General features: G+C 41.1%; 1 protein-coding gene across 1 annotated transcript; it reads left to right on the top strand.

The window, feature by feature from the left end:
• Positions 1–2037: 2037 nt before the first annotated feature.
• LOC139748430 (serine/threonine-protein phosphatase 2A regulatory subunit B'' subunit beta-like) lies at positions 2038–21421 on the top strand. The gene is made up of 7 exons (XM_071661536.1): positions 2038–2357; positions 3936–4166; positions 8514–8691; positions 10146–10232; positions 20637–20793; positions 20922–21075; positions 21259–21421. Exons 1-7 carry the CDS (start codon positions 2053–2055, stop codon positions 21404–21406), a joined length of 1260 nt encoding a protein of 419 aa, XP_071517637.1. The 5' UTR covers positions 2038–2052; the 3' UTR covers positions 21407–21421.
• The last annotated feature ends 817 nt before the right edge of the window (positions 21422–22238 follow it).

The following is a 22238-nucleotide window of genomic DNA, read 5'->3' as shown; positions in this document are numbered from 1 at the left end:
CCAAACTCAGTCACCAGCTTCTGCAGTTTCTCACATGAATCAGCCACCAGCGCTGTATCATCAGCGAACAACAACTGACTCACTTCCCAAGCTCTCTCATCCCCAACAGACTTCATACTTGCCCCTCTTTCCAAAACTCTTGCATTTACCTCCCTAACAACCCCATCCATAAACAAATTAAACAACCATGGAGACATCACACACCCCTGCCGCAAACCTACATTCACTGAGAACCAATCACTTTCCTCTCTTCCTACACGTACACATGCCTTACATCCTCGATAAAAACTTTTCACTGCTTCTAACAACTTTCCTCCCACACCATATATTCTTAATACCTTCCACAGAGCATCTCTATCAACTCTATCATATGCCTTCTCCAGATCCATAAATGCTACATACAAATCCATTTGCTTTTCTAAGTATTTCTCACATACATTCTTCAAAGCAAACACCTGATCCACACATCCTCTACCACTTCTGAAACCACACTGCTCTTCCCCAATCTGATGCTCTGTACATGCCTTCACCCTCTCAATCAATACCCTCCCATATAATTTACCAGGAATACTCAACAAACTTATACCTCTGTAATTTTGCAGGGAAAAAATGCAATTGAGTGGGAGATGTATAAAAGAAAGAGACAGGAGGTCAAGAGAAAGGTGCAAGAGGTGAAAAAAAGGGCAAATGAGAGTTGGGGTGAGAGAGTATCATTAAATTTTAGGGAGAATAAAAAGATGTTCGGGAAGGAGGTAAATAAAGTGCGTAAGACAAGGGAGCAAATGGGAACTTCAGTGAAGGGCGCAAATGGGGAGGTGATAACAAGTAGTGGTGATGTGAGAAGGAGATGGAGTGAGTATTTTGAAGGTTTGTTGAATGTGTTTGATGATAGAGTGGCAGATATAGGGTGTTTTGGTCGAGGTGGTGTGCAAAGTGAGAGGGTTAGGGAAAATGATTTGGTAAACAGAGAAGAGGTAGTGAAAGCTTTGCGGAAGATGAAAGCCGGCAAGGCAGCAGGTTTGGATGGTATTGCAGTGGAATTTATTAAAAAAGGGGGTGACTGTATTGTTGACTGGTTGGTAAGGTTATTTAATGTATGTATGACTCATGGTGAGGTGCCTGAGGATTGGCGGAATGCGTGCATAGTGCCATTGTACAAAGGCAAAGGGGATAAGAGTGAGTGCACAGAAGTAGTGTCATTATATATATATACACACACACACACACACACACACGCTCGCGCCTCATCCTGACATTATGATGTCCATAAAGTGTGGTGGAAACAAAGTGAAATAAGTAAGACAATTTTTTTTTCACGAAGTTTTAGCTTGACACCGCATATGGGCTGCACCTGATTGACCCTGGTGCTATATCGTGGTTGGGTTTGGTGATTTTTGAAAATTTGGAAAAACCTTGTTATCACAGTAGCTGCAAGTTGCAGTTCCAGAATTTTCCTTGTTATCGCGACAAAATGTTTGTCTTTACTAAAAAGGTTCACTCTAAGGTCTTTTTCTTCTTTAATAATGTTGGTTTATCAGTAATGTTGTATTCATGATTAATATTTGTAACGATAAAATGCATTACAGTACTTAGGAATACACATAGGAATATACTTGATCACGCACAAAATTATGATCCCTTCCACCCTGTTTGTGTATGTATATGTATGTATGCGTTGAATTGTATATGTGAGTTTATGTATGTACATGTGTATGTGAGTGGGTTGGGCCATTCTTTCGTCTGTTTCCTTGCGCTACCTTGCTAAACGCGGGAGACGGGGATTAAGTATAATATATATATATATATATATATATATATATATATATATATATATATATATATATATATATATATATATAATCGCGTTCTTTAAATACTATATAGCACTGCTGAGCAAAATGACAATACTCAGCTATTCTTGATGTGTAGTTACGATGGTGATTTACCTTTACTATGTAAGAGTGTTCATTATGTTGATATCCGGTGATATATTGATGCTGGAAGTCTGTTACAAATTTTACAGGTTCAGCACATCACTGTATACCTAATTTGATGTGCCTCTTTCAGACATATGTGCGAGAGAACAGTGTGGCACAGAAGGAGAATGCCCGGCCGCTGTCCACAGCTTCTGGGAGCTCTCCTGTGTCACCCCTCCCATCAACCCCTTCAGCCACTCTTGCCACTGCAACCACCACTTCAGCTACCATCACTCCAACCCACCAGCAGAATGCCCACCCAGTGCAACCAGGATCTCCTCTGGGCCTGCCTGCAACCCCAGGCTCTCCTGCTCATTCCCCCAGGGCCACCAACACCTTGCGGCGCCACACCAAGACTACCAAAAACCTCCTTATACCCAGGTTGGTGGTGCACTATTTTATAGAAGTCTCATTGATGTTGTATTGAATAGATGTGAAGCATGAACCCTAGATCAAAAAGTTTGGAGGAGGATGGATGTGTGTTGTAAATGAAATGCTTGAGGACATTATAAGGCCCTTGGAGCCAGTAATGAATCAACCGACCTTATGTCGAGATTGAAGTTCCAAAATGTGCGCCATACACACATGGTAAGGTGGCAAACATTCATCAAAGTGTAAAGGTGAGAATTCATCTGGTTGCTTTGGCAAACATGGGGTTCACTTTTTGGGACTTAAGTCTCAACATTCAGTGATCAGGTAATTCATCACCTTCCAGTGCCTCATATGTGGTGTAAAAAGGTTTCTTCAAATGGGAAATGATAGGGTAAGAGAGTTGAAGACGTTATGCTGAAATAGCTTAAACATATGGATAGGATGAGTAAGAGGCTGATTATGAGGGTGCACATGTAGGAAGTGGAAAGAACAAGAAAGGGGAAACTGAGAAGGTAAAAGATCCCTTGAGTGGTCAGGGAATAAACATGCAAGAGGTTGAGAGGCATCCATTCAAAAGAGCGAATTAGATGCAGTTTACATGCTGTCAGTGGGCTGAACCAGGGCATAAGGAGTGGTCATACAGAATCATCTGAGGGGCTTGTTCTTTGGTGTATTATTTATGACAGCTAGAGAGTGGATATAAGACAGGAAGGCTATTGTTTTTCTCTTCATTGTGCTACTTCTTATTGTGGGAAAAGGTGAACAAGTATGAAAGAAAAATACCTGCCTGTCTACCTCCCTACCCCTGGAACCCCTCCTTTCTTCCAAGGGGCTCCCATAGTGCTTAGGAAGCCAGGAACATCCACTGTGCAGAACCACAAGTCTTAAAAGGCAGTGATACTTTGTGTAGGGCAATTGAGCAGTAAATGTTGTGTCGTTGTTGTGATAGTTGTATAATGAGCGTGAAGGTTTTGAGATATGTTGAATCAGTGTTTTTATTGTCTTTCATGACCTTTAAATAATGTTTTTTCCTTGAAAAGAAAAAACAATGGTCTTGATTGTTTTTCTGCACATAATCCCATAAAGGAAAATTTATAAAATGAAAGTTTATGTAACTTTAGTCTGGTGGACTGGCCAGCATGATAGATAATGTCTCTTTCCTAAACTAAGAACAGTTGAGTCTTCATTTTTAAGTAAAAGAAAAATTTTGGGTGCCTATTCATAGATAAAAAAAATTATTATTTTTTGCATTGTGGTGAGGCTGAAAAAAAAATTATTTGTTCACCAAAAAGGTTTGAGACTTTTTGTTGCCTCCTACCAAATGAGATTCACTGCACTTTTTAGTGTAATTCAGGTACATTTGATCATGAATTTTCACTGATTATTTCTTTCATTGGATCATTGTTTCCCAAGTATTTTTGCATCTGTCATTTTCGTATTATAAGTGTTGTGTCATAATTTTACCAAACCTCTCAACCATAGTTATCCCAAATTTATTTGTTCCCTTATCACTAAAATTTTTAATTTACATTTGTATTCACATGATTGTCCTCAAATCATTCTGACACATTTATATTACTCTGGCAGATTTTATTACCCAATGGGTCGTCCAACGACTCAGGCAACACAGGAGCAGGCTCTGGCACGGGTGGCAGCAGTTTTCCGAGAGCAGGGTGGACAGGTGTTGCGGGACAACATGGAACCACTCATGCGAGCATGCCAGTTGCCTCTCTACTGGAAGGCCCCACTGTTCATAGCTGCTGGTGGGGATAAGTTAGGCTACCTCACCCAAGAACAGTTTACTGATTACTGGAGCAGGTGAGGTGCTCAGGATTACTTTCTATGTGTAGTTATTCATTGTCATAACAGTGCTTAATGTTATATCATATATTTGATGAATGCAGTAAGCTAGGTGACCAAATTGTACATTCTGACATGATAAAATTTGGAAATTTGTATAATAGAGAAAATTCAGGAGATGGGGCGACATGAGTGTAGAATTCCTTCATCTTACTCTGTAAATAGGTAATCACAGATTAGTAATTACACACACTCACAAACTCTCATATATATATATATATATATATATATATTTTATTTATTTAGTTTATTTATTTTGCTTTGTCGCTGTCTCCCACATTTGCGAGGTAGCGCAAGGAAACAGACAAAAGAAATGGCCCAACCCACCCCCATACACATGTATATACATACATGTCCACACATGCAAATATACATACATCTCAATGTACACATATATATACACACACAGACACATACATATATACACATGCACACAATTCACACTGTCTGCCTTTATGCATTCCTATCGCCACCTTGCCACACATGAAATAACATCCCCCTCCCCCCTCATGTGTGCGAGGTAGTGCTAGGAAAAGACAACAAAGGCCCCATGTGTTCACACTCAGTCTCTAGTTGTCATGCAATGATGCCCGAAACCACAGTTCCCTTTCCACATCCAGGCCCCACAGAACTTTCCATAGTTTACCCCAGATGCTTCACATGCCCTGGTTCAATCCATTGACAGCACATCGACCCAAATTACCACATCGTTCCAATCCACTCTATTCCTTGCACACCTTTCACCCTCCTGCATGTTCAGGCCCCGATCACTCAAAATCTTTTTCACTCCATCTTTCCACCTCCAATTTGGTCTCCCACTTCTCCTCATTCCCTCCACCTCTGACACACATATCCTCTTGGTCAATCTTTCCTCACTCATTCTCTCCATGTGACCAAACCATTTCAAAACACCCTCTTCTGCTCTCTCAACCACACTCTTTTTATTACCACACATCTCTCTAACCCTATTATTACTTACTCGATCAAACAACCTCACACCACATATTGTCCTTAAACATCTCATTTCCAACACATCCACCCTCCTGCGCACAACTCTATCCACAGCCCACGCCTCGCAACCATATAACGTTGTTGGAACCACTTTTCCTTCAAACATACCCATTTTTACTTTCCGAGATTATGTTCTCGATTTCCACACATTTTTCAACGCTCCCAGAATTTTTGCCCCCTCCCCCACCCTATGATTCACTTCCGCTTCCGTGGTTCCATCTGCTGCCAAATCCACTCCCAGATATCTAAAACACTTCACCTCCTCCAGTTTTTCTCCATTCAAACTTACCTCCCAATTGACTTGACCCTCAACCCTACTGTACCTAATAACCTTGCTCTTATTCACATTTACTCTTAACTTTCTTCTTTCACACACTTTACCAAACTCAGTCACCAGCTTCTGCAGTTTCTCACATGAATCAGCCACCAGCTCTGTATCGTCAGCGAACAACAACTGACTCACTTCCCAAGCTCTCTCATCCACTGCAGACTGCATACTTGCCCCTCTTTCCAAGACTCTTGCATTCACCTCCCTAACAACCCCATCCATAAACAAATTAAACAACCATGGAGACATCACACACCCCTGTCGCAAACATACATTCAGTGAAACCAATCACTTTCCTCTCTTCCTACACGTACACATGCCTTACATCCTTGATGAAAACTTTTCACTGCTTCTAACAACTTGCCTCCCGCACCAAATATTCTTAATACCTTCCACAGAGCATCTCTATCAACTCTATCATATGCCTTCTCCAGATCCGTAAATGCTACATACAAATCCATTTGCTTTTCTTAGTATTTCTCACATACATTCTTCAAAGCAAACACCTGATCCACACATCCTCTACCACTTATGAAACCATATATATATATATTTATTTATTTATTTATTTATTTATATTGCTTTATCGCTGTCTCCCGCGTTAGCGAGGTAGCGCAAGGAAACAGACGAAAGAATGGCCCAACCCGCCCACATACACATGTATATACATACATGTCCACACACACACAATATACATACCTATACATCTCAATGTACACACATTTATTACACACACAGACATATACATGTATACACATGTACATAATTCATACTGTCTGCCTTTATTTGTTCCCATCGCCACCTCGCCACGCATGGAATAACAACCCCCTCCCCCCTCATGTGTGCAAGGTAGCGCTAGGAAAAACACCAAAGGCCCCATTCGTTCACACTCAGTCTCTAGCTGTCATGTAATAATGCACCGAAACCACAGCTCCCTTTCCACATCCAGGCCCCACACACTTTGCATGGTTTACCCCAGACGCTTCACATGCCCTGGTTCAATCCGTTGACAGCACGTCGACCCCGGTATACCACATCATTCCAATTCACTCTATTCCTTGCACACCTTTCACCCTCCTGCATGTTCAGGCCCCGATCACTCAAAATCTTTTTCACTCCATCTTTCCACCTCCAATTTGGTCTCCCACTCCTCCTCGTTCCCTCCACCTCTGACACATATATCTTCTTGGTCAATCTTTCCCCACTCATTCTCTCCATGTGATCAAACCATTTCAAAACACCCTCTTCTGCTCTCTCAACCACACTCTTTTTATTTTCACTTCCTCCAGCTTTTCTCCATTCAAACTTATATATATATATAAGTCTGTTGGGGATGAGAGAGCTTGGGAAGTGAGTCAGTTGTTGTTCGCTGATGATACAGTGCTGGTGGCTGATTCATGTAAGAAACTGCAGAAGCTGGTGACTGAGTTTGGTAAAGTGTGTGAAAGAAGAAAGTTAAGAGTAAATGTGAATAAGAGCAAGGTTATTAGGTACAGTAGGGTTGAGGGTCAAGTCAATTGGGAGGTGAGTTTGAATGGAGAAAAACTGGAGAAAGTGAAGTGTTTTAGATATCTGGGAGTGGATCTGGCAGCAGATGGAACCATGGAAGCGGAAGTGGATCATAGGGTGGGGGAGGGGGCGAAAATTCTGGGAGCCTTGAAGAATATGTGGAAGTCGAGAGCATTATCTCGAAAAGCAAAAATGGGTATGTTTGAAGGAATAGTGGTTCCAACAATGTTGTATGGTTGCGAGGGGTGGGCTATGGATAGAGTTGTGCGCAGGAGGATGGATGTGCTGGAAATGAGATGTTTTAGGACAATGTGTGGTGTGAGGTGGTTTGATCGAGTAAGTAACGTAAGGGAAAGAGAGATGTGTGGAAATAAAAAGAGCGTGGTTGAGAGAGCAGAAGAGGGAGTTTTGAAATGGTTTGGGCACATGGAGAGAATGAGTGAGGAAAGATTGACCAAGAGGATATATGTGTCGGAGGTGGAGGGAACGAGGAGAAGAGGGAGACCAAATTGGAGGTGGAAAGATGGAGTGAAAAAGATTTTGTGTGATCGGGGCCTGAACATGCAGGAGGGTGAAAGGAGGGCAAGGAATAGAGTGAATTGGAGCGATGTGGTATACCGGGGTTGACGTGCTGTCAGTGGATTGAATCAAGGCATGTGAAGCGTCTGGGGTAAACCATGGAAAGCTGTGTAGGTATGTATATTTGCGTGTGTGGACGTATGTATATACATGTGTATGGGGGAGGGGGTTGGGCCATTTCTTTCGTCTGTTTCCTTGCGCTACCTCGCAAACGCGGGAGACAGCGACAAAGTATAAAAAATATATATATATATATATATATATATATATATATATATATATATATATATTCCTGTGCCAGTGAAGTAGCGCAAAGAAACAGACAAAAGAATGGCCCCTCCCACCCACACACACACATGCACAAACATAAACGCCCACACATGCACATATACATACCTATACATTTCAACGTATACATACATATACATACACAGACATATAAGTATGTACACATGTTCATACTTGCTGCCTTGATCCATCGCCACCCCGCCACACATGAAATGGCAAACCCCCCCCCCCCCCCCCCCCCCCCCCCCCCCCCCCCACCCCCACCCCCACCCCCACCCCACCCCACCACCACCACCACCACCACCACCACCAACACACACACACACACACACACACACACACACACACACAAATGCACTCGAGGTAGTGCTAGGAAAAGACAACAAAGGCCACAATCGTTCACACTCAGTCTCTAGCTGTCATGTGTGATGCACTGAAACCACAGCTCCCTTTCCACATCCAGGCCCCAGGAAACTTTCCATGGTTTACCCCAGAAGCTTCACATGTGTCTGTGTACATATATGCTTATATTCACTATCAGTTATAGGTTGATTTCATGAATTTTGCTAATGTTAAGTGTCATCATTCAGAGTGATCTCTACTTGCCATGACATGGCCTCCCGGTTTGTGCGGGTGTTGAGTCGTGGTGTGCGGAACTACCTCTTGCCAGAAGACTTCCTCAGCATGATCCAAGATGTGGTAGACACACATCCTGGACTCACGTTCCTCAAGGAGGCTACTGAATTCCACTCCAGATATGTTCACACAGTGAGTCATCCAGACTTAGTGTTGTTCTTTTTCAGAGTATAAGTTGATAGGTTGCCTAAATTAAATTCAGGTTAGACTTTCAAGGAGGACAGGAATGTGTAAGTGGATCATGCCATAGAATTTGTGTACGGCATGCATTCATTACAAGCTGGAATGATTTAAAGCGCTAAAATTGATACAGTTTTCAAGCAGTAGGATGAGGAAGTAATAGAACTGTGTCATGGAACATTGCTTGATCAGTCCCATGATACAGTTTATCTTATTCATCATCATCATTACAAATTTCATTTCATCAGTTTTTATTATGTACTTTTACCAATCTCTAGATACTCAAGACTTGACTGTATTTTTTTTTGTGTGTGTCAGCTGAGATGGCACGGGCACCTGAGGCCCTAATCAAGACCACCCCTTTAACTCTGTAGGTACAGTAAACTCTTGTAACCTAGTTGAAGAAAATTTTGTGGTAAAAGAGAAAAGAGAGGTGTTTGGTGGTACTTACAAGGAAGAAGTGCAAATGATTAAGAGATGTATAAGAGAAAGCAGCAGGATATCAAGAGTAAGGTGCAGGGTTTGAAAAAGAGGGCAAATGAGAGTTAGGCTGAGAGAGTATCATCAAACTTTTGTATTAATATAAAGATGTTTTAGGAGGTAAATAATTTTTAAATTATTTTTATTATTAATTAATGTTCTGTATTATTTTTCCGGTCCATTAAATCTGAAATTCATTATATCAAGGTACATTACTTTGAGGGTTTACTGTATATTCATACATATTTGCCATTTCCCACAATAGTGAGGTAGCATCAAGAACAGGTAACAGAGCCTTAGAGGGAAATTCCTCACATGGCACTTTGTCTGTTCCTTTTAGTCACCTTATACGACATGCAGTGCTGCAACCAGGATTCAAACCAATGTGCTTGGCCTTGGGTGGCCTGTGAGTGCATCATGCTCAGGAATGCTAACCACTGCTCCACATTTATTTTAGATTTTTATTTGGTATGGCTTTCGTGTAATCATATTATGCAATGTGTATTTGCACAAAAATTCACACACAAATGGGAATGTAGATGGGAATTAGGAAAGAACAAGAAATCATAGATATGAGAAAACAAGAGAAGGTGGAGAATGAGAAATTTACATTCATGAATGGAAAATGTTGAGTTTGAGAATTCGAGGCAGACTATCAGGTGATGGTTCAGTATGAGTGGAATTTGAGTGGTAATTAGTTAGACTTAATATTGTTAGAGAATAAGCTGTCTCTCAAATCTTTTTATGGCAATGCTTTCATGGACAATTGAGGATAGTGAAATTCTACCTTTCTTGTTATTGTTTCACCATTTTAGCATCATTTTCTGCTAATTTTTGTATGGCACATATGAAGTAGGTTATATCCCTGTATCATCTGATTGGATTTTATAAATGATTCTTTCATTTTTTCTTTTCTGTTTTTTCAGGTCATTGCTAGAATATATTATTGTGTAAATAGATCATGGTCTGGCAGAATAATTTTGCCAGAACTTAGGAGATCCAACTTATTACAGGTAAGAAATTTTTGGTTAAAACTTTTTTGTACCCTCTATTGCATGGTTAGACATAACAGTGCATGTACCTTTATTTGATGTGTTATTATTATCTCCATTTTGATTAGTTTAAAATGAGAATTGTTAATCACATTACTTGACAAATTAATTTCTCATACAGACAAAGCTGAGCATCTGAGAGAGCACTTGCCTAATTATTTTTTTTTATTTATTATAATGTGTCGCTGTCTCCTGCGTTAGCTAGGTAGTGCAAGGAAACAGACGAAAGAATGGCCAAACCCACCCACATACACATGTATATACATACACATCCACACACGCACATATACATACCCATACATTTCAACATATACATACACAGACATACTCATATACATAATTCGTACTTGCTGCCCTTATTCAATTCCCGTCGCCAACCTGCCACACATGAAATGACACCTCCCTTCCCCCCGCACGTGTGCCAGGTAATGCTAGGAGAAGACAGCACATCGACACCGGTATACCACATCGTTCCAATTCACTCTATACCTTGCACACCACATTCGTCACACTCAGTCTCTAGCTGTCACGTATAATGCACCGAAACCACAGCTCCCTTTCCACATCCAGGCCCCACAAAACTTTCCATAGTTTGCCCCAGATGCTTCACATGCCCAGCTTCAATCCATTGACAGCACGACAACCCTCGTATACCACATCATTCCATTTCACTCTATTCCTTGCACGCCTTTCACCCTCCTGCATGTTCAGGCCCCGATCACTCAAAATCTTTTTCACTCCATCCTTCCACCTCCAATTTGATCTCCCACTTCTCCTTGTTCCCTCCACCTCTGACACATATATCCTCTTTGTCAATCTTTCCTCACACATTCTCTCCATGTGACCAAACCATTTCAATACACCCTCTTCTGCTCTCTCAACCACACTCTTTTTATTACCACACATCTCTCTTACCCTTTCATTACTTACTTGATCAAACCACCTCATACCACATATTGTCCTCAAACATCTTATTTCCAACACATCCACCCTCCTCCGCACAACCCTATCTATAGCCCATGCCTTGCAACCATATAACATTGTTGGAACCACTATTCCTTCAAACAGACCCATTTTTGCTTTCCAAGATAATGTTCTCGCCTTCCACATATTCTTCAACACTCCCAGAACCTTTGCCCCCTCCCCCAACCTGTGACTCACTTCAGCTTCCATGGTTCCATCCTCTGCCAAATCCACTCCCAGTTATCTAAAACACTTCACTTCCTCCATTTTTTTCCATTCAAACTTACCTCCCAATTGACTTGTCCCTCAACCCTACTGTACCTAATAACCTTGCTCTTATTCACATTTACTCTCAACTTTCTTCTTTCACACACTTACCAGACTCTGTCACTAGCTTCTAGAGTTTCTCACCTGAATCAGCCACCAGCGCTGTATCATCAGCGAACAACAACTGACTCACTTCCCAAGCCCTCTTATCCACAAGAAACTGCATACTTGCCTCTCTCTCCAAAACTCCTGCATTCACCTCCCTAACAACCCCATCCATGAACAAATTAAACAACCATGGAGACATCATGCACCCATGCCCCAAACTGACATTAACTTTCCTCTCTTCCTACAAGTACACATGCCTTACATCCTCGATAAAAACTTTTCACTGCTTCTGTCACCTTGCCTCCCACACCATATACTCTTAATACCTTCCACAGAGCTTCTCTATCAACTCTTATCATATGCCTTCTCCAGACCCATAAATGCTACATACAAATCCACTTGTTTTTCTGAGTATTTCTCACATAAATTCTTCAAAGCAGACACCTGATCCACACATCCTCTACCACTTCTGAAACCACACTGCTCTTCCCCAATCTGATGCTCTGTACTTGCCTTCACCCTCTCAATCAATACTCTCCCATATAATTTCCCAGGAATACTCAACAAACTTAAACCTCTGTAATTTGAGCACTCACCTTTATCCCCTTTGCACTATGCATGTATTCTGCCAATCCTCATGCACGTCACCATGAGCCATACATACATTGAATATCCTCACTAACCAGTCAATATCACAGTATTTTTATTATGTCATAGTAGAGGGATTGTGCAGTGACATGGAGTTGATGGTAATACATGAGACAGTGGATAATAATGTGCTGTTTCATGAGAGTTTGGAATGTTAGTTTGATCAATAGAAAAGTTTGCTCCCCATAGAGACAGTCCACTATGTAGCTTCCTCCAAGAAGTGTTAATTACCATTACTGATGTAACTCCTCAACATTTGTTTACATCAAGATCAACTCATAATCATGTCTTCAGTTGGGGAAGTAAATAAAGACCCTGAAGCCTAAGACTAGTGATATTCTTTCATATCTTGCTAATGTCTGGTCATCACCCTTGTGACAGGTTGTGGCATTGGGAGTCTCATTTCTAAGCTCCCTTTTTTTTTTTGTCTTCCCTCCCTCATTTTGCTCCCTCCTATCTAGCTTCCTCTGTGTTGTTGATGGATCAGCCTCTCCCTCTTTCTCCATCGAGAGCTATGTCCCTTAAGATTCTGGTTTGTCTTTTGCACTTTTTCTCCTTTTTATCAGCAATTTCCTTTCTTCTACATATAACTACATGTGCACATATGCTGATGGCTCAGCACTGCATTCCTCCACATCCATCCGTTATCCTACTTCTCTCGGTGAACCTGCATCTCGTCTCAACACAACGTCCGCAATAAACTGACTTGGATGGGATTTCTCAGAGGGATAGACGAAATTTGGTTAAGTTTAGTTCTGCCCATCTCCCTGCTAAAAGTTCTTCACAACTTTCCTCTTTCCTTTGTTTGTTCTTTCAGTCCATCATTTGACTCAGTGAACATTCTTAGTATTACTGTAACATCCACTCTGTCTTGGAAACCCCACAAATAGCTAAGTTTGTCCCTAAGAAGCTGGAAGTTCTGTGTAGATGTCAAAATTTCTTTTCTTACAAACAGTTGCTCAGTTTATACAAAGGATTGACCCACTCTTTTTTGGAGTATTGCTCTCACATCTGTGGTGGTTCTTGCTGTGTATTCATACTTTTATAGTCATTCAACAAACTACATGCTTTGTGTAGGGTCACTGTGTATGCAGAATTCAAGTGGATAGCTGTGTGCTTATAATGAAGGTCTTTAGGTAAGTAAGAAAGCAGAGTTTATGCTGTCATCTTAGCTTTGGAAGAGACTGCTGTAGGTTACTAATTTTAGAATGAATTAGCTATATATTTAAGTATGGGCAGGAAAATTAAACATCAGTTGATGTTGGCCCCCATATCTTAATAGAACATATGATGTCAGTCACCATTTAAGGATAACGTCTTCTCTCATTTTGCTGTTTTTTGATAATGTATACATAATATTAAAGAGGAAGTTTACACAAATGGTGTCCCATATCTTAACTTTGCATTTCTATCATACAGACTTTAGAATTTTCTATTGCTGTACATTTTTATATATATATATATATATATATATATATATATATATATATATATATATATATATATATATATATATATATATATATATATTTTTTTTTTTTTTTTTTTTTTTTTTTTTTTTTTTTCCATACTATTCGCCATTTCCCGCATTTGCGAGGTAGCGTTAAGAACAGAGGACTGGGCCTTAGAGGGAAAATCCTCACCTGGCCCCCTTCTCTGTTCCTTCTTTTGGAAAATTAAAAAAAAACGAGAGGGGAGGATTTCCAGCCACCCACTCCCTCCCCTTTTAGTCGCCTTCTACGACACGCAGGGAATACGTGGGAAGTATTCTTTCTCCCCTATCCCAGGGATATATATATATTTTTTTTTTTTTTTTTATACTTTGTCGCTGTCTCCCGCGTTTGCGAGGTAGCGCAAGGAAACAGACGAAAGAAATGGCCCCCCCCCCATACACACGTACATACACACGTCCACACACGCAAATATACATACCTACACAGCTTTCCATGGTTTACCCCAGACGCTTCACATGCCTTGATTCAGTCCACTGACAGCACGTCAACCCCTGTATACCACATCGCTCCAATTCACTCTATTCCTTGCCCTCCTTTCACCCTCCTGCATGTTCAGGCCCCGATCACACAAAATCTTTTTCACTCCATCTTTCCACCTCCAATTTGGTCTCCCTCTTCTCCTCGTTCCCTCCACCTCCGACACATATATCCTCTTGGTCAATCTTTCCTCACTCATTCTCTCCATGTGCCCAAACCATTTCAAAACACCCTCTTCTGCTCTCTCAACCACGCTCTTTTTATTTCCGCACATCTCTCTTACCCTTACGTTACTTACTCGATCAAACCACCTCACACCACACATTGTCCTCAAACATCTCATTTCCAGCGCATCCATCCTCCTGCGCACAACTCTATCCATAGCCCACGCCTCGCAACCATACAACATTGTTGGAACCACTATTCCTTCAAACATACCCATTTTTGCTTTCCGAGATAATGTTCTCGACTTCCACACATTTTTCAAGGCTCCCAAAATTTTCGCCCCCTCCCCCACCCTATGATCCACTTCCGCTTCCATGGTTCCATCCGCTGACAGATCCACTCCCAGATATCTAAAACACTTCACTTCCTCCAGTTTTTCTCCATTCAAACTCACCTCCCAAGTGACTTGACCCTCCACCCTACTGTACCTAATAACCTTGCTCTTATTCACATTTACTCTTAACTTTCTTCTTCCACACACTTTACCAAACTCAGTCACCAGCTTCTGCAGTTTCTCACATGAATCAGCCACCAGCGCTGTATCATCAGCGAACAACAACTGACTCACTTCCCAAGCTCTCTCATCCCCAACAGACTTCATACTTGCCCCTCTTTCCAGGACTCTTGCATTTACCTCCCTAACAACCCCATCCATAAACAAATTAAACAACCATGGAGACATCACACACCCCTGCCGCAAACCTACATTCACTGAGAACCAATCACTTTCCTCTCTTCCTACACGTACACATGCCTTACATCCTCGATAAAAACTTTTCACTGCTTCTAACAACTTGCCTCCCACACCATATATTCTTAATACCTTCCACAGAGCATCTCTATCAACTCTATCATATGCCTTCTCCAGATCCATAAATGCTACATACAAATCCATTTGCTTTTCTAAGTATTTCTCACATACATTCTTCAAAGCAAACACCTGATCCACACATCCTCTACCACTTCTGAAACCGCACTGCTCTTCCCCAATCTGATGCTCTGTACATGCCTTCACCCTCTCAATCAATACCCTCCCATATAATTTACCAGGAATACTCAACAAACTTATACCTCTGTAATTTGAGCACTCACTCTTATCCCCTTTGCCTTTGTACAATGGCACTATGCACGCATTCCGCCAATCCTCAGGCACCTCACCATGAGTCATACATACATTAAATAACCTTACCAACCAGTCAACAATACAGTCACCCCCTTTTTTAATAAATTCCACTGCAATACCATCCAAACCTGCTGCCTTGCCGGCTTTCATCTTCCGCAAAGCTTTTACTACCTCTTCTCTGTTTACCAAATCATTTTCCCTAACCCTCTCACTTTGCACACCACCTCGACCAAAACACCCTATATCTGCCACTCTGTCATCAGACACATTCAACAAACCTTCAAAATACTCATTCCATCTCCTTCTCACATCACCACTACTTGTTATCACCTCCCCATTTACGCCCTTCACTGAAGTTCCCATTTGCTCCCTTGTCTTACGCACCCTATTTACCTCCTTCCAGAACATCTTTTTATTCTCCCTAAAATTTACTGATAGTCTCTCACCCCAACTCTCATTTGCCCTTTTTTTCACCTCTTGCACCTTTCTCTTGACCTCCTGTCTCTTTCTTTTATACTTCTCCCACTCAATTGCATTTTTTCCCTGCAAAAATCGTCCAAATGCCTCTCTCTTCTCTTTCACTAATACTCTTACTTCTTCATCCCACCACTCACTACCCTTTCTAAACAGCCCACCTCCCACTCTTCTCATGCCACAAGCATCTTTTGCGCAATCCATCACTGATTCCCTAAATACATCCCATTCCTCCCCCACTCCCCTTACTTCCATTGTTCTCACCTTTTTCCATTCTGTACACAGTCTCTCCTGGTACTTCCCCACACAGGTCTCCTTCCCAAGCTCACTTACTCTCACCACCTTCTTCACCCCAACATTCACTCCTCTTTTCTGAAAACCCATACTAATCTTCACCTTAGCCTCCACAAGATAATGATCAGACATCCCTCCAGTTGCACCTCTCAGCACATTAACATCCAAAAGTCTCTCTTTCGCACGCCTGTCAATTAACACGTAATCCAATAACGCTCTCTGGCCATCTCTCCTACTTACATAAGTATACTTATGTATATCTCGCTTTTTAAACCAGGTATTCCCAATCATCAGTCCTTTTTCAGCACATAAATCTACAAGCTCTTCACCATTTCCATTTACAACACTGAACACCCCATGCATACCAATTATTCCCTCAACTGCCACATTACTCACCTTTGCATTCAGATCACCCATCACTATAACCCGGTCTCGTGCATCAAAACCGCTAACACACTCATTCAGCTGCTCCCAAAACACTTGCCTCTCATGATCTTTCTTCTCATGCCCAGGTGCATATGCACCAATAATCACCCACCTCTCTCCATCAACTTTCAATTTTACCCATATTAATCGAGAATTTACTTTCTTACATTCTATCACATACTCCCACAACTCCTGTTTCAGGAGTATTGCTACTCCTTCCCTTGCTCTTGTCCTCTCACTAACCCCTGACTTCACTCCCCAGACATTTCCAAACCACTCTTCCCCTTTACCCTTGAGCTTCGTTTCACTCAGAGCCAAAACATCCAGGTTCCTTTCCTCAAACATACTACCTATCTCTCCTTTTTTCACATCTTGGTTACATCCACACACATTTAGGCACCCCACTCTGAGCCTTCGAGGAGGATGATCACTCCCCGCGTGACTCCTTCTTCTGTTTCGGGGAGTGATCATCCTCCTCGAAGGCTCAGAGTGGGGTGCCTAAATATATATATATATATATATATATATATATATATATATATATATATACTTGATCGTCGTTTCCCAAATTGATGACCTTATATTTTCTCATTTTGCTCCACTTGTCCTCTATTCTGTTGCTGAAGAAGTGTCTTCTTACATTTATCCTGACAGTTTTTCCCCTCAACTCATGTTATGTCCAACTGTCATGAAATTCCTTCTGATTTTAAATATTTTATTTCTTTATGTTTGAAGGCATACTTTGAGGTATAGAGAAGATTATGAAGAAGAAAAAGAAGTGACAAGGGAAATTATTTCTGAATTTTGTCTCTTAGAATGTGTCAGGTCATAGTTATTGGGATAGACATGAGAAGGTAGAGTTCCATACACCACCTTTGAATGAGAACTGTGAGTGGGGATTATGCCTAATTGGATATGAAAAAAGGACTAGTGTTTAAGAGAGAAGTAAGATATTAGGAGAGGTACTACGCATATGGTGTTGAGAGGTTACTAGAGAGAACACAAATGTTTTAATAGTGCACAAAAAGAAAAGTTCTAACAGAGTGGGAAAGGTGGCGGGAGGGGCTTGTACTACTGCTGTCAGAGCCCTCCCTCTCATTGGCTGTAGAGTCAGGCAGAAACTTGGAGATTCTTAGCACCCCATGATGCCTGGGACAAGGGGTCATAGAATTATTGGACTTTTTCATGATTACACTTAAAAAAATTTGATTGGACAGGAGTTGGCAAGAGTATTTATTTTTTTTTTTTTTTTTATACTTTGTCGCTGTCTCCCGCGTTTGCGAGGTAGCGCAAGGAAACAGACGAAAGAAATGGCCCAACCCCCCCCCCCCATACACATGTATATACATATGTCCACACACGCAAATATACATACCTACACAGCTTTCCATGTTTTACCCCAGACGCTTCACATGCCTTGATTCAATCCACTGACAGCACGTCAACCCCGGTATACCACATCGCTCCAATTCACTCTATTCCTTGCCCTCCTTTCACCCTCCTGCATGTTCAGGCCCCGATCACACAAAATCTTTTTCACTCCATCTTTCCACCTCCAATTTGGTCTCCCTCTTCTCCTTGCTCCCTCCACCTCCGACACATATATCCTCTTGGTCAATCTTTCCTCACTCATCCTCTCCATGTGCCCAAACCACTTCAAAACACCCTCTTCTGCTCTCTCAACCACGCTCTTTTTATTTCCACACATCTCTCTTACCCTTACGTTACTCACTCGATCAAACCACCTCACACCACACATTGTCCTCAAACATCTCATTTCCAGCACATCCATCCTCCTGCGCACAACTCTATCCATAGCCCACGCCTTGCAACCATACAACATTGTTGGAACCACTATTCCTTCAAACATACCCATTTTTGCTTTCCGAGATAATGTTCTCGACTTCCACACATTCTTCAAGGCCCCCAGAATTTTCGCCCCCTCCCCCACCCTATGATCCACTTCCGCTTCCATGGTTCCATCCGCTGCCAGATCCACTCCCAGATATCTAAAACACTTCACTTCCTCCAGTTTTTCTCCATTCAAACTCACCTCCCAATTGACTTGACCCTCAACCCTACTGTACCTAATAACCTTGCTCTTATTCACATTTACTCTTAACTTTCTTCTTCCACACACTTTACCAAACTCAGTCACCAGCTTCTGCAGTTTCTCACATGAATCAGCCACCAGCGCTGTATCATCAGCGAACAACAACTGACTCACTTCCCAAGCTCTCTCATCCCCAACAGACTTCATACTTGCCCCTCTTTCCAAAACTCTTGCATTTACCTCCCTAACAACCCCATCCATAAACAACTTAAACAACCATGGAGACATCACACACCCCTGCCGCAAACCTACATTCACTGAGAACCAATCACTTTCCTCTCTTCCTACACGCACACATGCCTTACATCCTCGATAAAAACTTTTCACTGCTTCTAACAACTTGCCTCCCACACCATATATTCTTAATACCTTCCACAGAGCATCTCTATCAACTCTATCATATGCAAGGGGAGTGGGGGAGGAATGGGATGTATTTAGGGAATCAGTGATGGATTGCGCAAAAGATGCTTGTGGCATGAGAAGAGTGGGAGGTGGGTTGATTAGAAAGGGTAGTGAGTGGTGGGATGAAGAAGTAAGAGTATTAGTGAAAGAGAAGAGAGAGGCATTTGGACGATTTTTGCAGGGAAAAAATGCAATTGAGTGGGAGATGTATAAAAGAAAGAGACAGGAGGTCAAGAGAAAGGTGCAAGAGGTGAAAAAAAGGGCAAATGAGAGTTGGGGTGAGAGAGTATCATTAAATTTTAGGGAGAATAAAAAGATGTTCTGGAAGGAGGTAAATAAAGTGCGTAAGACAAGGGAGCAAATGGGAACTTCAGTGAAGGGCGCAAATGGGGAGGTGATAACAAGTAGTGGTGATGTGAGAAGGAGATGGAGTGAGTATTTTGAAGGTTTGTTGAATGTGTTTGATGATAGAGTGGCAGATATAGGGTGTTTTGGTCGAGGTGGTGTGCAAAGTGAGAGGGTTAGGGGAAAATGATTTGGTAAACAGAGAAGAGGTAGTGAAAGCTTTGCGTAAGATGAAAGCCAGCAAGGCAGCAGGTTTGGATGGTATTGCAGTGGAATTTATTAAAAAAGGGGATGACTGTATTGTTGACTGGTTGGTAAGGTTATTTAATGTATGTATGACTCATGGTGAGGTGCCTGAGGATTGGCGGAATGCGTGCATAGTGCCATTGTACAAAGGCAAAGGGGATAAGAGTGAGTGCTCAAATTACAGAGGTATAAGTTTGTTGAGTATTCGTGGTAAATTATATGGGAGGGTATTGATTGAGAGGGTGAAGGCATGTACAGAGCATCAGATTGGGGAAGAGCAGTGTGGTTTCAGAAGTGGTAGAGGATGTGTGGATCAGGTGTTTGCTTTGAAGAATGTATGTGAGAAATACTTAGAAAAGCAAATGGATTTGTATGTAGCATTTATGGATCTGGAGAGAATTTATATGAAAAAATTAAGCAAGATTTGAATAGGTGTATGGTGCTTGTAAGAAGATGGCAGGACTACCCTGGTAGTCCCGTTTTGATGAGACAAAGTAAGACCAGCAATCCTCACATGTAGAGTGTGAGTAGGTTCAAAATCTTTTACCGCTAAGGACTTTTAGATTGCTGTCATTTCCTCCTCCATCATTCTTTTCGAAAACTTTAGTGTAGACACATTTAGGACGTTTCTATATGTTTAGGTTGACTTAGGGATTCATTATATCTTTTTCATTAAAACTTACTATGTTCATATGCTCTCACCATATTAGACCTAATTCCAATCATATCAATATTTACAGGTCATAAGTTATTTAGAAGAGGAAGAAGATATTAACCAGATCACTGATTACTTCAGTTATGAACATTTCTATGTAATTTACTGCAAGTTTTGGGAACTGGATACAGATCATGACCTGTTCATAGACAAACATGATTTGGCAAAACACAATGAACGTGGTAAGCTGAGTGTGTGGTCTTTATTATGGTATAGGTATCTTGTTTTTGAACACATGAGATAGTTTGATATTGTGACCAGCGGAGAAAATGTACTGAAACTCATAAATGAAACATTTTTGTTCTTCCAGCACTTTCTTGGCGTATGATTGAACGTATATTTAGTGGTGCAGTGACGAGAGGACGGTTACAAAAACAAGATCGAATGGGCTACCAAGAATTTGTGTGGTTCCTCATTTCAGAAGAGGACAAGCGGCATCCAACAGCTATAGAGTACTGGTTTAGGTAAGATAGATAGGTTTTCAGAAAGATTGGAAATTGCAAGATTTTATTGAAGCCCTACTCGTTAGTTAGTGATATTGTTGTAGTATGTCTCATTTATAAAGCGAGTTTAATGGATTGATATCTGTAGAACATTTTTGAAGCATCTTGATACATAACTTTTACTGATAGATATCCATGTAACAGGTGCATGGACCTTGATGGAGATGGTTACTTGTCTATGTATGAGCTAGAGTACTTTTATGAAGAGCAGCTGCAGCGTATGGAAGCCCTGGGGATTGAAACTCTTCCTTTCCATGACTGTCTTTGTCAGGTTAGTATGCAGGCATGTTGATATATTGTGCTGACCATTTTATGTTTCTTTTTAAAAAATGCTTTTAGAGGTATACATTTTATATAGATTGTTTTACATGAGATAAGAGATTTCACTTCTCTGGAGTACATATTAATTTTATAATTTCAATATAGGGATAATGAACTGTATAATAAAGTATGTACATATCAAGGTGGATATCATTTTTGAAGCAGATGCCAAATATATTTGTATGTGCACTAGTATTATACACGATTACACCTCATACTGCATTATGATACTAGATAAGGTTATTAAAGCTGATGGTCTAAAAGAGGAAGTGACATGGGTGGGAAGAGGGTGGTGGAAGTGAGTGAGCTTGGAAAAGAGGTCTGTGTGAGGATATACCTGGAGAGTTTTGGTTGAAGAACGGCAAAAGGTGAGAGTAAACAAAATTTGGGGAGTGGACAATTATGGGAGTTATGTGGGAAAGAATTGCATACATGTACAAGAAAAGTATGTGACACACAGGTGGGATTTGGGCAAGTGATAAGGAGTGGTATGAGCATAATTACCTGCTGAGAAGGAATGAGAGTGATTGTGAGATGTACAAAAAAAAAGCAGCATTAGATCATTAGTACAGGAATTGAAACAGAGGGCAAATGAGAGTTGGGGTGAGATCAGTGGACAGTTATCTGAGAAATGTGGGAATAGAATGATTTGAGTTCATAACATGAAAAATATGCAAGAGACTTGTTTAAAAAAGGTGTAATGAAAGTACTTGTGTTGTAAAATAGTGAAGGATGAATGGAATAGAATGACTGAGGAAATATGTAATGTAGACAACTTATTTGAATATAAGAAGTAATTGGTA

This window comes from Panulirus ornatus, unplaced genomic scaffold (assembly GCF_036320965.1).
Source record: "Panulirus ornatus isolate Po-2019 unplaced genomic scaffold, ASM3632096v1 CTG_207_pilon, whole genome shotgun sequence".
In the NCBI taxonomy this organism is placed as follows: Eukaryota; Metazoa; Arthropoda; class Malacostraca; order Decapoda; family Palinuridae; genus Panulirus; species Panulirus ornatus.
The sequence above is the reverse complement of the archived record's forward strand: the minus strand, read 5'-3'. Positions and strand labels throughout refer to the sequence as shown.